General features: G+C 41.3%; 1 protein-coding gene across 1 annotated transcript in view; it reads left to right on the forward strand.

Moving 5' to 3' along the window:
- The window catches only part of Slc9a7 (solute carrier family 9 member A7), a 172,348-nt gene that overhangs the window by 136,901 nt on the left and 19,888 nt on the right, over positions 1-15,559 (forward strand). The window contains exon 14 of the mRNA XM_059250629.1: positions 8,421-8,484. Within this exon, the coding sequence (XP_059106612.1) occupies positions 8,421-8,484 (64 nt within the window). The remainder of the gene's footprint in view (positions 1-8,420; positions 8,485-15,559) is intronic.

Below are 15,559 nucleotides of genomic sequence, written 5' to 3' on the forward strand. Positions count from 1 at the left end.
GTGATGGACTTTTGAAGACATAGTTGCAGCTCCAATTAGGGGGCAGCAGCCTGGAGGACTAGGGCAGGGTTTTCCAGAAGGCAGTAAATGCTTTGAATCAGTGTCCAATATGTATTACGGTTTCTCCCATAGCCAGCAGGATCCATGGGTCCAGGAATCAAGGGATGGAAAAGGGATCTACTAGGAAAATTTTTGCTTCTTGTTCCTGCAACCTAGAAGTTTTGGTTCCAGAGAGTGAGCACTCCTGCCAAGAGCCACAACACATATTCTATAGAACTGGAAACCAGCTTCCTCCTGGCCACTTTGGGCTTCTGATCCCCTTAAGTCAACAAGCTAGTAAAGAAATAACAGGGTTAGGAGGGGTGATTGATCCAGATTACCATGGAGAAATTGGATTGCTGCTCCACAATGGAGGTAAAAAAGTTTATGTCTGGAGTGCAGGAGATCTTTAAGGCATCTCTTGGTGCTACTGTGTCCTGTGATTAAAGTCAATGGGGAACTACAACAGCCTAATCCAGGCAGGATGACAAAGGGCACAGACTCGACAGGAATGAAGATAGAGGTCACTCCTCCAGGAAAAGAATCAAGACCTACTGAAGTGCTTGCAGAGGGTGGAAGGAAATACAGAATGGGTAGTAGAGGAAGGTAGTTTCTAAATACCAGCTAAGGCCATGAGACCAGTTACAGAAATGAGGATTATAATTGACATGAATGTTTCTGCCATATTTTGTTAAGAATGCATTTTTATGGATATTTCTGTTTTCTTTCCTTGATTACTTCATCATATGTTATAACATCAACTAAGAGAATATCAATGGCTATCATATTTAAGATACTAAAAAAGATGTCCCCCAAGGGACAATGCCACCTATTATAAATTTATAATACATTTTTGTATTATATTGTATATTAGATTGTATGAGGGATAGTTGCATCATGTTAGGCATAATTATGACCTGGTTAAATATATAATGCATTTGTGATTGTATGTGAGATAGTTATGTTTAGGTGTTATTATAACTTGCTTATTGTTTTCATCTGGAAATTAGTCACAATATAAGGAGATATGATTGTGTGTCAAGTTGACAAGGGATGGATTGTGATGGTTATTCTTGGTTGTCAACTTGACTATATCTGGAATGAACTATAATCCAAAAATGGGGGGGGCACACCTGTGAGAGATTTTCTGCTTGGTTTGAAGTAGTTTAATCCTGTACCTTTGAGGTAGGAAGATACACACCTTTGATCTGGATCTTGAGGCGGGAAGACATACATCTTAGATCCTGATCTTAAGGCTGGAAAACACAGGCCTTTAATTCAGATCTTGAGGCAAGAAGACACACACATGCCTTTAATCCAAATCTTGAGGCAAGAAGGCATACCTTTAATATGGCCACACCTTCCGCTGGAAGTCTGTATAAGGACATAGAAGAAGGAAGCTTTTGCTCTTTGCCTGCTTGCTCTTGCCTTGCTAGAAAGTCACTGGCATTGGAGCCTACTTCTTCCAGCACATACAGAAGATCAGCTGAGACATCCAGCCTGTGGGACAGAACAACTACTAGATTCTTGGACTTTCCGTTCATAGCTAGCCAATGTTGGATTAGCTGGACTGCAGCCTATAAGTTGTTACAATAAATCCCACATATATATGTATATATATACACACACACACATATATACGTATATATATATATATGTGGTGTGTGTATATATATACATATATATACATATATACACACCCCATATATATGTATATATATGTATATATACGTATATATATATATGGGGTGTGTGTGTGTGGAGAGAGAGATTCATTTCATAAGTTCTGTGACCCTAGAGAATGCTGACTAATATACACTATGGTAGGCAAATTATTATTCTAGAATGAAAGTTAATAACTTTGGGGTATTTATCCATTCCTGAAAAAGCACATCCATTTGACTTCTTTGTGTTCTCATTTGGTATAGAATTTCCACATTTGTCTCATTCTTAATGAAACTAAGGATAATTCAGTTCATTCTGTAAGAAAAGACTGCTGTGTCTGTTACAGTGTGCTCTGCCTAGGTCTATCTGAATGCTGAAATTTGGTATAATAAAACTCCATGTTTCTGTAATGTCCCAGATGTAACAATCAGGAGATAAATACATTATAAAGAGTTGCCAAACCGAGGAATTTGAGAAAGCTAAGACTTATGGGGCTCTGAATCTGCAATCAAAAGTCTATGTCTGTTCTTTCTTGCTGTTTAGCATTACTCCAAATGTCCTGGCCCATTGCTTTACTCTTGTTTACACAGACCAGTTTAATTCTGGGCTGTGATCCAAGGGTGGACCTCGTTATACCCAGTATACTCTGTATCATCCTTGGGGATTAGTCCAAGGGCACATCCAGATGGCAGAAAAGTAATTAAATCACTCCAAAGGAAACATTCTCAAATGGGAAAAAATAACCTTTATTTGCATGCCCCCTGTCTGCCTTCTGAGGGGGCATTTATAAAGCCATGGCAAGCTGGAAAGTAGGTATTTATTTCCCTTCTTTAATTCTCCTACTTAAGTCAGTAGTTGGTACCTCCATGAGACGCCATGAGTTAGACTGGGAGAGCCAGGCAGTCCCCATAGTCTCTGTGCATCTCAGACATATGGTTGATAGCAAGTGGCTCCAGTGAAGACTGGACCTTCCACACAGAAGATTGATACAAGTAAGGAAAGCAGGTGTCAAGTAGGACTGTCTCCAGAACTTCAAGTCTCCAGGGAGTGACACAACCAGATCTGAACATGGCTGCATTGCTTAGCACTTCATTGACTGTGTCTGAATAAACTTGAGACTTTCTCCATGTTCATTACTTTTAGGAGAAAGAATTTCAGCAAAACATTTCTGAAATTATCAAGAAGAAAATCTTGCAAAATTATGAGAATCTTTAGTTTCCCATTACCTGTACTTACAAATTCTAGTATCTTATATTATGAATCTTTACAATTTGTGGTTTTCAGACCCTGAAATGTAATGAGCTTATAAATCATCAGTATTAATTAATTAGAGACAGGAAAATAGGCTGGGGTGTTTTTTAAGTATCTTTATCAAAGGTATCATTAAGTATTCTTAACTGTGACATTTAAAATTTTCCCCCCAAAAGGAAAGAATGGAGCAGTGAATACCCAGGTACTAACTTGCACTCACCACTTAACTAACATTTGTCACGTTTTTTTCCTACTTCACAGTCAGGTGTCCTCAGTTCACTCCTAAAAACAATCTCCTCTGTAACCACCATCTGAGAAAAGCAACATGAATTTTACACACATAGGACCCAACAAAAGTTTATGTTTACTGGCACATCTGTTTACTCTCTTTCCACAATCCACTTGATTTCCATGGTCTCTTATAACGTTGATTTTTAAGTATTCAGGATAGTTATTTAACAGAATGTCCTATCATTGGGATTTTTCTGATATTTCATTATGACAAGAGGCAAATAATCATTTTTGTCAGAAAATACTGTAAAAGTATTGTTACACATTTCTTGTATCGTTTCAGGTGGCCCATGTTGTCAAGCTGTCCCTTTATTAGTGATGTCCCATTTGGTCAGTTAGCTAGTGTAGAATTCTGACCCTAGGTCTTTTTAGTGTCCAAGTGCCACTTTAAAGTTACCAGTAGAGTGATCTTTTGTCACCACATGAGTGACCAGATTCCTGAAGAGTCAGCAATTTAATCATTCACTAGTGATTACTGAGGACAGAACATTAAGACTTTTCTTATTCTCCCATATCTTTCGTTTTTCTAAGATAATGAGTGTTCCCCATAAAGAACTTTAGAGGATTTCGGAACTTATTTCACATACTGATGAAGTTAACAATCTTTTCATTGTCTAGGTATTCAGTTCAAGAGAGTTTAACTTATTGTGTGGAATTGGAGTTGTGTCCCTACAGGACCCTAACAGGAATCTGGGTGTTAGCACTGACAAAGCAGAGAGTTAGCAAAAAGAAGAGAAAAAGTGATGACAATATGGAAACCTGGCTGGAATTGGGGTTTATTCTAGAATCTACACTTTATTCTCCACATATGATTATTTAAAGTTTCAATTAGTTAAAAATAAGGCATAAAATGTAGCTCCTCACTCATATTACCTGTGGGTGCTCAGTGACAACATGTGGCCAGCAGGTGCTATAACTGAATATTGTAGGTAGAGAACTGCAGAAAGTAGTACAATATTGACTGCAGAAATTGTATAGCACTGACTTAGACTCTCAGGTTTCCCCATAACAAACTGTGAACATCATGAGCTTGTGGTCAAGTTAAGACGGTTCTAATTTCCTGAGTTCACCATAAAATGTTTTGAATGCAATATTTTAGGCTCTGTTTGGAATTCTGGCCCAGCCACATGGGCCTAATGTAAATGGATGAGTCTCATTGGTATTTCTGTGCTTTAAGTGAAAATAGATCAATCTTAGCCATTATAAGTAGTTCTTTTAAAATAGAATCAATTTAAAGTTTTGCTAGAACTCTGGGCGCAGAAGCAGGAGGATTGCTACAAGTTCAGGGTATGGTATATATAGTAATTCCAGGCCAACCAAGGCTACATAGACTACCCTGTGCCCACAAACCAAAATGATTTTGTTAAACGTATTTTCTTTTTGTAGTAAAGATTTGAGGACTATAGCTAAATTTCCTCTGGTAGCTCTTACTATATTTAATTTTATTTTCCTCATTATGTTACAGTGTTTCCTGTAGGCCTCCTATTACATCTGGGCTGATATACATTCAGTTTGCTTTACCAGTACTAATACAGAAGCCTTTTAAGAAGCAAACTTCTGCTGGGAGGTGGTGGCATATGTCTTTAATCCCAGCACTCAGGAGGCAGAGGCAGGTGGATCGCTCTGAGTTCAAGGCCAGCCTGGTCTACAGAGCAAGTTCTAGGACAGCCAGGCCTGTTACACAGAGAAACCCTGTCTTGAAAAACAAACAAACAAACCAAAAAAAAAAAAAAAAAGAAAGAGAAGAAGCAGCAAACTTCTTGCACAGTACTCAGTGCAGAGAGGAGGGATTCTTTTTTTTAATAATTAATTTAATTTTACATATCAGCCACGCATTCCCCTGTCCTCCCTCCTCCCACTGCCCAGCCTTCACCCCCAATCCATCCCCCATTCCCACCTCCTTCAAGGCAAGGTCTCCCCTGGGGAGTCAGCTCAGCCTGGTAGATTCAGTTGAGGCAGGTCCAGTCCCCTCCTCCCTACACCAAGTCGGAGCAAAATGTCTCAGCATAGGCCCCAGGCTCCAAACAGCCAGCTCAGGCACTAAGGACAGGTCCTGGTCCCACTGCCTGGGGGCCTCCTAAATAGTTCAAGCTAATCAACTGTCTCACTTATCCAGAGAGCCTGATCCAGTGGATACTAGATGTAAAGCAAAGGATAACCAGACTGCAATTCACAACTCCAGGGAGGCTACCTAGTAAAGAGGACCCTAAAAAAGATACAGGAATTACCCAATGACAGAGAAATGGATGAGATCTACATGAGCAAACTGGATGTGAAGGGGGGTAATGGAGGGCAAGGGTGGGGGAAAGAGAGCTTAGGGGAGCGGGAGGTCCCAGCTGGATCAGGAACAGAGTGGGAGAACAAGGAAAGAGATACCATGATAAATGAAGACCCCATGGGAATAGGAAGAAAGAGAGGAGGGATTCTTAATGGCAGATCTGAAGTGCCATATTCTGTTACCCTATGTTCTTTAGCAGCCTGTCTGTGGTTTGACTGAGGACAACATGCCACCTGCTATTCTGAGAGGTACTGTACTGCACCTCTGAGTCTTCATCCAGCAGCCCCCTTTCAGCAGATTTGTCTGGCACAAAGTATTTTTTGTGATGCTTCATAAGGTATAATAGTATATTCTTGTCCATTGGCCTTATGAATGCTACCATGGATACCTTACAGAACACCATCTAGAAGATGTTTCTATATGGAATGTATGTTAAGAGGCTCTAAAAACAGGTGAGAGTTGAAGAACAGCTAGGAGTTCCGAATGTAATTGCCTCCAGCCACTTTCATACATTAGATTATTTATGTGCCCTAAGGATCTTAGGTGACCCTTACGGGCAGCAGTTGAGCCCCTGAAGTAAATGGTTTTCATGTCAAAATATAGTTCTTTGAGATTTGATATTCAGACATTACTGGATAAGGTCTAGTTGTAAGATCTCAGATGCCAGAATTCTCTGCCTGGGAATAGCCTCTAGCATAGAGCAAAGTCTGTCTAATTCAGTGCAAACAGTTCATCTGGTCTCAGGTTCACAGTGAAGAATCTGGTGCCAGGTCCAGTAAAGGATTTTTATCAAGTGTCCAGAACACTACCTGGCCCTGGATGCAAACATGTACTGGGTATGTGAATTCATCTTGTGGCTAAAACTTGCCTCTAACACAAAATGAGGTAGCTGCTTCCTTTTATTCTGTCCCCATTCCCAGGGGCACATACCTTGTGCAAATGGTTAACAAGCTTGTGATAGGACAGAATAAAGGTTGGCTTTGAGAGGCTGGATCTATCTGTGCTATCATTTACCCTTACTTACATGTAGTCTCTTTTCTCTAGAAAGATCCCAGGTATTATAGGTGATGGGGAAGAAGAAGAAAAATAAGTATGTAATTAGGACTTTGTATGTCCAGTCCAGTGTCTGCTTGATGGACTAGGACATTCTTGTACTGGACAGCAAAGCATCCCTCTTCAAGCTTATAATGGCCTAATCTGCTGAAAGCTTGATGCTCCATTACATTTTATGACGCTATCCATATATTGTCTATTTTTCTCTCCCCTCCCATTGCTCCATGTTATCTATGTTATTTGTGCCACAATGCTCTGTCTCAGAATGGGGGAAGGTATGGATATAAACAATTAACAGATGCATGCAGCAATAGGAAGGGTATGTATGACAAAGCTAAGACAACTCTCCTCCTAGTGCTTCTCAGGAATTTATTGTAAGTAGATTTTTGCCACTTGGTCTTTTTCCTTTTATTTTCATTGCTCTCAAATGTGTATGTTCTCTCAAATGTGTGAGTTCTCTGCTCATCTTTGATAATGAGAGTGTGGGACACAAGGACTAAAAGTATACCAGGACTCCAGTTAATGATACTGATCAAGAAAGTATTGTGATACTTGTTAAAACTACAGAGTGAGTTGCAGGACAGCCAGAGCTACACAGAGAAACCCTGTCTCAAAAACCGTACTCCCCTCCCCACAAAAAAAGGCAAAGCAGACTTTAGTGAGGATTACTATGACTGACATAGAGTCTACTGTGATATAGTTTTGCAGTGTGAAAGAGTGATAGGGATTGATGGATGAAATTTGCCAAGAAGAAATATCAGGGATAAGGGGATACTCTTGCTAAAGGCAGGCCATGGAGATCAGATATCACTTGAAAGGTGGCAGGGACATCAGCTATTGAGGGGGATCAGATATCAAAGTTGGGAGTTCTGGCTAAACCAGTTTAAGAAGATTCTTGATAAAACTTGGTGATGCAATAGGAAGAAGCCCAAAAGTTAAGTCCTAGTTGGGAGGACGATTCAAAAAAGCCTGACTCAAGTTTGGAAGAAGGAGAGATTCTATCATTTATGTATACTAAAGAAGTCAGGGGAAGGGAGGCTTGGGAGATGGCTGTCAGTGAAGTGTTTGCTGTACAAGTATGAGGACCTCAGTTTAATCTCCAGAATCTATGTCAAAAGCTGGATATGGTGGTGCACGTTTATGATGTCAGCACTGGGGAGATAGGCAAATCTCTTGGGCTTGCTGAGCAGCCAGCAAAATCTAATTGGTGATTTCTAGGCCAAATGAGAGTCCCAATCTCGAAAAACAAGGTGGATGGCTTCTGAAGAATGACACCTAAGTTTGACTTTTGGCCTACACACACACACATATGTTTGCACATGTAAGCACATGTATAAGCATACACACAAGAAGTTAGAAGAAAGGTATTGATGTCACTGCTTCATTTGTATCATAAAATAAGATGTGGGATGGAGAAATGGGAAGATGGTAATAAAGAAGCTATAATAAATGTTAATGGTAGACTCTTGGTAGCCATGCAGATGTTTACTACAGATTCATAACAAAATATTGTGAGCATCAAAGCAGTTCAGGGCAGAAGTGAGGAAGCAGCCAAACAGAAGGAACCCAATGTTTCAGTAGTGAGGACCGCTTGGTACAGGAAAGCAGATGGAAAGCTGCCAGCTTATTTCCCAGAGACCTTGCTAAGGGCATGGGGTACTTATAATATCTGACTCTTTGGGATCTGCTGTGGTATGGACCTGACTTCTGCATGATGACCTTTGTTTCCTTGAAGCTAACCACTCCTGCTTTGGGAAGATAGTTGCTGACTAAGCCAGCAAGGCTGCCATGGTCCAAGCTAATGCTTTTTGTTTTTCTCCTTGTCTTCCTTGGTGACTTTTAGAGTTGGTGTTGACCCAGATCAAGACCCACCACCTAACAATGACAGCTTTCAAGTCTTACAAGGGGTAAGTCACAAGTTGTTGCTTTCTGGGAAAGATATGATTTGAAAATTGCTAAAATTGAGCATTTGCTCCATACTGTGCATTGTATCTGGCTTCCCTCATTGTCATCTTGACAACAACCTTTTAGATTGCCACTATAAACTCTGGTTTATAGGTTAGAAGCTGAAAATTAAGAGTCTTAAGTGAGTCACCTAAGGTCAGATGATGAGAAAGTAGTACATTTTGTAAGTAAAACAGGCCAGGAACAGCTGACTACCAGGATGAGGAGAGATTCCATCTACATAGTTCCTTACTAGTCAAAACAGTTCCATTCTCCATGTTTCACATTGCCTCTCCCTCTGCACTCAAGCACCTGCAAAAAGAATTAAATGAGATGCTTGGATTGGTTTCATGCAGCATTGCTTACTGTATGTCTCTTAAGACCTGCAGGCTGAAATATTAACAAGAGGTACAAGTCAACTTTGCTGGCAGTGTGGCCCCAGGAGTCCCCATCAAGTCTTGGGGCCTCTACTCAGGTGCATACAGATGCTTGACATCTACCATAGAAAAGAACTTGAGGCTGGGTCAAAGCAAAGTTAGCAGGTTTGTTGATTGAGCAGAAGACAGAATGGGCTAGAAGGGAGTCAAATGTGAATGGTAGGAGATAAATACACCCAAGTGTCTCAGCAATAGCTATATGTGTTATTTGGGGGTTTTAAAGCTGCTTCATCTGAAACTGAGTTTAGCTATTGGAGACAGTATATACTTGGATACTCAGTTTTGTTTTCCACAAAATTCTGTCCTTGAAGTAGAAACTTCTTTGTAAATCTCACTGGCTTGCAGGTGGAGAAAGGAGTGCGGGTAGAGAGAAAATAATCATCAAGGAATCCTTATACATATAGGCCACAAAGGGATTAGACCTGAAGCACAAGTAATACATAATAAGGCACAGTTTTAACAATCCCATGTGTGATATTTCTCAGGTGGCCTGGGTAATTACATGGAAATTCCTGAGTGCCAATGAGTGAGAAGTGGAAATCAGAACTGGAGAATTAAAGGGTCTCTTTCCCCTCTCGCTCCCCTCTGCTTACTAATTAGCTGTCTTGCCATGGTAACACTGCATTTTCAGTTAGACTTAGTGATGAACTTGCTGCCACTTTTCCATGGAAAGATTTGAGAAGTAGTAGTCTTACATGTTAGTTCTGGCATTTCATACGTGCAGTGAGGCTAAAGCAGCCTTTTTTCAGGTGGAGTGAATGACTTGACACCCAGGACAGGTAAGCACTGGATTACTGGCAGCTCCAAGATGACATTGATGGGGCTAGCAGTGACTTCTGCTGCTTTCTTGGGCATCTGGTTTGCCTGACTGGAACTGGGTGTGTGTCATAGCTTCCCTTGACTTCCTCCTCCCAAGTTTCACATTAAGTCATGGAGGTATTTTCAGAGTCAGTTCTGCTGGCCTTTTGAAAGCATTCAAGATTACTGTCAGGATGGAAAAAATAGGCAGACTTCCAGTGTGGTTCCCCAAGTGCCCTGCTACAATTCAATCCCCACACAGAAAGGGCTTTCTACACATCTTCCTGGCTTTCTTGGTCCAGGGAACCACTAACAGCATTCCCTGGAGCATTCAATGACCTTGAGCAACCAGAGAAATCAGTGGGCCTCTAATCTGTAGATGAAACCCTAGGTTCTTGTGGTTTTCCTGATATACCTTCCATGCTTGGTGATGTCATGAAACTTGAGTTAGAGGTTGGAGGAATCCAGATATTTCTCCTCTTCTAGAAAGGGCAGTTCTCTGGACCTTGTTTCCTAAATGGTCAATGACAGGTAAAGATAGTGATGTGATACAGGACGGAAAACCATTTTTTGCAAGAAAGACAGTTTCTTTACTGGCTCTAGAAGCAAAGAGAACAATACAGCGAATCAGTGAAACGAAGTTGGTTCTTTGAGAAAATCAATAAGAAAGACAAACCCTTATCCAAACTAACCAAAAGGCAGAAAGAGAATATCCAAATTAACAAAATCATAAACATAAAGGGGGACATAACAACAGAAACTGAGGAAATCCAGATAATCATTAAGTCATATTTCAAAAGCCTGTATTCCACAAAATTGAAAAATCTAAAAGAAATGGACAAATTTCTTGATAGATACCATTTACCAAAGTTAAATCAAGATCTGATAAACAATTCAAATAGACCTATAATCCCCCCCAAAATAGAGGTAGTCATTAAAAGTTTCTAGTGCAGAATTCTACCAGCCTGAACTGGCTGCCTCCTATGACTAGGCAAGCTTACCAGTGGAGGGATTGGGACACTAACCCAGCCACATAACCTTCAACCTGCAGTCTGTCAGGCCTATGGGATGTGCGGGGTAAGGGTGACATAGAAATTGTGAGAGTGGTCAACCAATGTCTGGTCCTGCCTGAAACCTATGCCACAAGAGTGAGCCCACCTTTGGCGCTGCCTGGAGTGCCAGGACCCAGAGGCTGGATGGCCCAGAGACCTAGGATAGAGCCAAATTGGACTGAAGCTAAAAATGTCAATGTAATGATGCCTGACAGTATTCTCCTATACTCATAGATGGGTGAAAACCCCAATAGTCATCAGAGAGGCTTTTATCTAGTAACTGATTGAAATAGATGCAGAGACTCATGGCTAAACATTAGGCCAAGCTTGGAGAATCCTGCTGAAGAGGGGGAGGAAGGATTGTAGAAGCCAGTGGGGTCAAGGACACCACAAGAAAACCCACAGAATCAACTAACCTCGGCTTATAGGGGCTTACAGACTGAAATGACAATCAGGGAGCCTGCATGGGACTGACTTAGGCCCTCTGTATATATGTTACAGTTGTATAACTTGGTATTCTTGTGGGATTCCTAACAGTGGGAGCAGGGGCTATCTCTGACTCTTTTGCCAGATTTTGGGACCCATATGACTCATACTGGGTCACCTTGTCCAGGATTAATAGAAGGGGAGGTGCCTCGTCTCACTGCAGTTTAATATGTTTTGTTGAAATCCATGGGAGGTCTGCCCTTTTTTGAATAGAAATGGAGGAGGAGTTTTTGGGGTTGTCGGCAAAGAGGAGGTGTGGGGAGGGACTGGGAGGAGAGGACTGAGGGGAAACTGCAGTTGGGATGTTAAAAAAAAATACACCCCCCCCAAAAAAAAAACAATAAGGACAGTTTTCCTTGCTGTTTCTAGAAGCACAAGCTGTAAACAGTGTCACAGCTACAAGCTACCATTAGCTCATGTGGGAGATGGGAAGGAACAGTTGGCTGAAACTTTTGGCTCTGTGAAGGAAGCATATGAATATTGTGGGCAGACTCCAACTTTGTGTTTCTGGCAAGTTGGACTCCTCAGAAGAAAAACAAGACCTGAAAACACAGTTGTTTTGTTTCTCTAGAGGTCTTGGCGACTTTGCAACCAAAACAAAAACAAGCTCAGCTGGAAACAAGCTGCCTGGCCCCAGGGGTAGTAGCTTCTCATCCAATTAGAGAGGGGCTTTCATGCCAGACCAGACATAGCTGAGAGTTCTGTTGGCTAGACATGCTGACACATCATTCACTTCCTTCCTCAAGTTTTCCAGATGATCACTCATTGATGAGGCCTCTCTGGGCAACGCAGGGTGTGAATGCTGCCTTTATCATATCAACAAGGCCAGTGCACTAACGGATGTGCTAATGGAGTGTGGAGGAAAGGAAAATGTGTGTGTGTGTGTGTGTGTGTGTGTGTGTGTGTGTGTGTGTGTATACACCATTGAAAATCAGATGTTTAGAGTAGCATTGACAGAGAACTTTGTGAGGAAGTTGGATTCATTTGTCCCTGGAACCTCTCCCTGGCTAAAATCTGATACTTTAGGCACCCAAGTTTTTAACTTCAAACAGTTGCTGAAGTGACTTTCTTCAAATTACTGATCCCTTTCCCTATCCCATTTTTCATTTTTTTTCTTTTTCCTTCCTTCCTTCCTTCCTTCCTTCCTTCCTTCCTTCCTTCCTTCCTCCCTCCCTCCCTCCCTCCCTTCCTTCCTTCCTTCCTTCCTTCCTTCCTTTCTTTTTTTTTTTTTAAGACTCAGTCTCTCTACATAGCCCTGGCTGGCCCAGAACTCACTATGTAGACTAGGCTGGCCTCAAACTCATAGAGATCCAACTGCCTTTGCCTTCTGAGTGCTGGAATTAAAGACCTGGACCTCCGCTTTTTCTTTTTGTCTTGCAGTTGCCTCCTTTGGCACCTTGATTTCCCTTTTTCCTATTTTGTTTGTTTTCTAGAAACTTTGAAGTAATTTGAATTTATTCATCCACTTGAAAGATGTTTATTAAATGCCTGTTACTTTGTCAGAACTTTCAGGCTCTGGGAATAGGTACAGGATAGAAAGATGGTTTCTGTCCTGAAAGACTGGGCTTGACTGAATGATGAATCAGGGTCATGGCAGGAACCATGGTAGAGAATCTTACTTGCTCTTCCCTTAGGAGGTCAGACCTATCTCTTTTTTTTTTTTTTTTTTGGTTTTTCGAGACAGGGTTTCTCTGTGTAGCTTTGCGCCTTTTCCTGGAACTCACTTGGTAGCCCAGGCTGGCCTCGAACTCACAGAGATCCGCCTGGCTCTGCCTCCCGAGTGCTAGGATTAAAGGCGTGCGCCACCAGCGCCCGGCCAGACCTATCTCTTATGGTTCAGAAGCCTGGAAGTCAAGAGAGAACTTACTAGAAATGTAGGCATCACCCAGCTGCACTGAAACCGAATCTTCATTTTCACTTTAACCCAAGGAACTTGTGTATATCTTGAGACACCCTAGGCAGAGCTCCAGAAATCATCCTTGTGGTACCCAGAGGCTTGACTCCTGGTCTGTAACTTCCTTATCATCACACCAAGTGCTTAGTTGGCTTGGGTTCTTGACAAAAGAATGGTCCAAATTAAGTGACTTTATTTGCTCTTCTGCTCTCTCATAGCCTATGGGGGCTGTTATAATAAGGTACCTTTAAGTTCATGCCTTAAGATGATACCATTTCATTGGCTGAAAGTTCAGTAAGTCAGAAATATGGTGAGCTCAGCAGGATTCTCTACTTCAGAGCCAAAATCAAAGTGTGGTGAGGCTGAGCCTTGGCTAAGAAAACATTTGCAAGCTCATCCAAGTTGTCACTGGCATTCACTCTTCTGCTCTTGTGATATTAACTGATACTGGGATAGGAGGACACCTCTGGAGGGCTTCCAGATGCTTATTTGTGTTTAGTGCAGGCTTTTCCATACATGCTTTAAACATATAGTTCTACATACAACTTTATGTATGGTATGTCTCATTAACATATTAAATCATTAAATCTCTGCCCAGGGGTATATATTTGAGTGTTATAAGGAGCCACGGCTTATACTGGAGTGCCTCCATGCCTCCTCCAGTGGTGCCAGCCATTTTACTAAGCCTCAGGCAGGGAGTTTCCACCCTTCCTCTTTGTCAGCTTGTTTTTTCATATACTAATATTTTAAGGGCTTGCACGCCTTCTTCTTTTCCCTTTTCTCCTACCTCAACTCCCCTCGGGGAGCTGCAGCCCCTGGAATTTTAGGGGGTGGGATTTGAAGGATGGTGTTAAGTCTTCTGTAACTATTTCTATGTTGTTGAGAGGTGTAGTCCCTGCCTAAGAAGAACCATGAACTCACTCTCTCTCCTACCTGTCAGAGAGGCTCCCTTTTGATAGAGATTGGCTGGAATCCCTGTAGCACAAGAAGTTTAGTCTGGAACTGCTATATCCAGCAAACCAGCATTTCTTTTGAGACCTAGGTACCCCCTGGGGGTGAGAAGGGCTGTTGTTGGCATGTCTGGGGCAAGAAGGTCTTAGAAGACAGTTTTACTCATCAATTTAACTTTTGAGTTCAGGAATGATATCCCTCAAGCTGCCAAAAAAGCTAACATGCTGATGGTTACATATTGAGAATGTGACAAGACACAAAAGAACAATTATAAGAAGAATCCAACGGTAGGATAAATTAAAAGGACAAAGTTGTTATCATTTAGTATATATTATACCAAAAATGCTAAAAGAAAAACAAAGAAGGAACCTAAAACATAAATGAAGGTTACAACTACTGATAGATTTATATAAATAAGACCATCTTTGTACTTAAGTTAAATCAGCAAGATGGTTCAGTGGGTAAGAGTGTTTGCTGACAAGCTTGATGATCTGAGTTCAGTCACTTCTTGTTATTAGAATTTTGAGGAATTCCATTGTGGTTATCAGATGGAAATCAGAGTCTCCTCTTGGGATTCCTGGTCTCATTAATAAAAAAATTTAAGACTCAAACAGAAGCTTAAGGACAATTTATTAGAGCCTAAAAGAAAAACTTCAGGACCGGAGAGATGGCTCAGCATTTAGGAGCACTGGCTGCTCTTCCAGAGAACCTGGGTTCAATTCCCAGCACCTATATCGTGGCTCACAATCATCCAAACTCCAGTTCTAGGAGATCTTTCAGCCTCTTCTGATCTCCTTGGGCACAAGGCACACACATGGCACACATACATGTACTAGCAGACAAAACATTCACATAAAATAAATATTAAAAAGACGAAAAAGAAAAAAATTCCAAGGAAGGCAAGCTGTAGATCTCAGAAGCTGCCCAGAAGAGGAGAATAGAGGAAAAAAGGAAAAAAAATGCCATGTCATTTGAGTTACTAACACAAAGGCCTGCCACATGTCAGTCAAGGAGGGAGATTTTAGAGAAAAAGCAAGGCAGCCCAAAGTACCAGAAAAAAGGCATCCTTAGGATCTGGCCAGCATCCAAAAGAAAGAGATGGTAGATGGAGGGTGAGTTGAGTGTAACCTTAACTTTCTGAAGGTCTCAACGAGCCTGCTGAATAATACAGCAGGATTTTGTACTTTCCTTCAGTAACCTCTCTGATCTTATAATTAACATGTTTTTTAATACAGTTATTTTTATTGCTGCAAGCAGACTATCCATCATCCTGCATCTATAGCTCCCTAGGGTTGTTGTAACCTTAACCATTTTATTCCTGATCTGGGAGGGGTGTGTGTTCTGAGCAGTCAGTCAGTAGGATTTTGAGCAGGATTCTGTTTGCATATCTTTTAGTTTCCTCCCATATCTTCTGTTTCTC

The sequence above is a fragment of the Peromyscus eremicus genome, chromosome X, assembly GCF_949786415.1.
Source record: "Peromyscus eremicus chromosome X, PerEre_H2_v1, whole genome shotgun sequence".
Taxonomy (NCBI): domain Eukaryota; kingdom Metazoa; phylum Chordata; class Mammalia; order Rodentia; family Cricetidae; genus Peromyscus; species Peromyscus eremicus.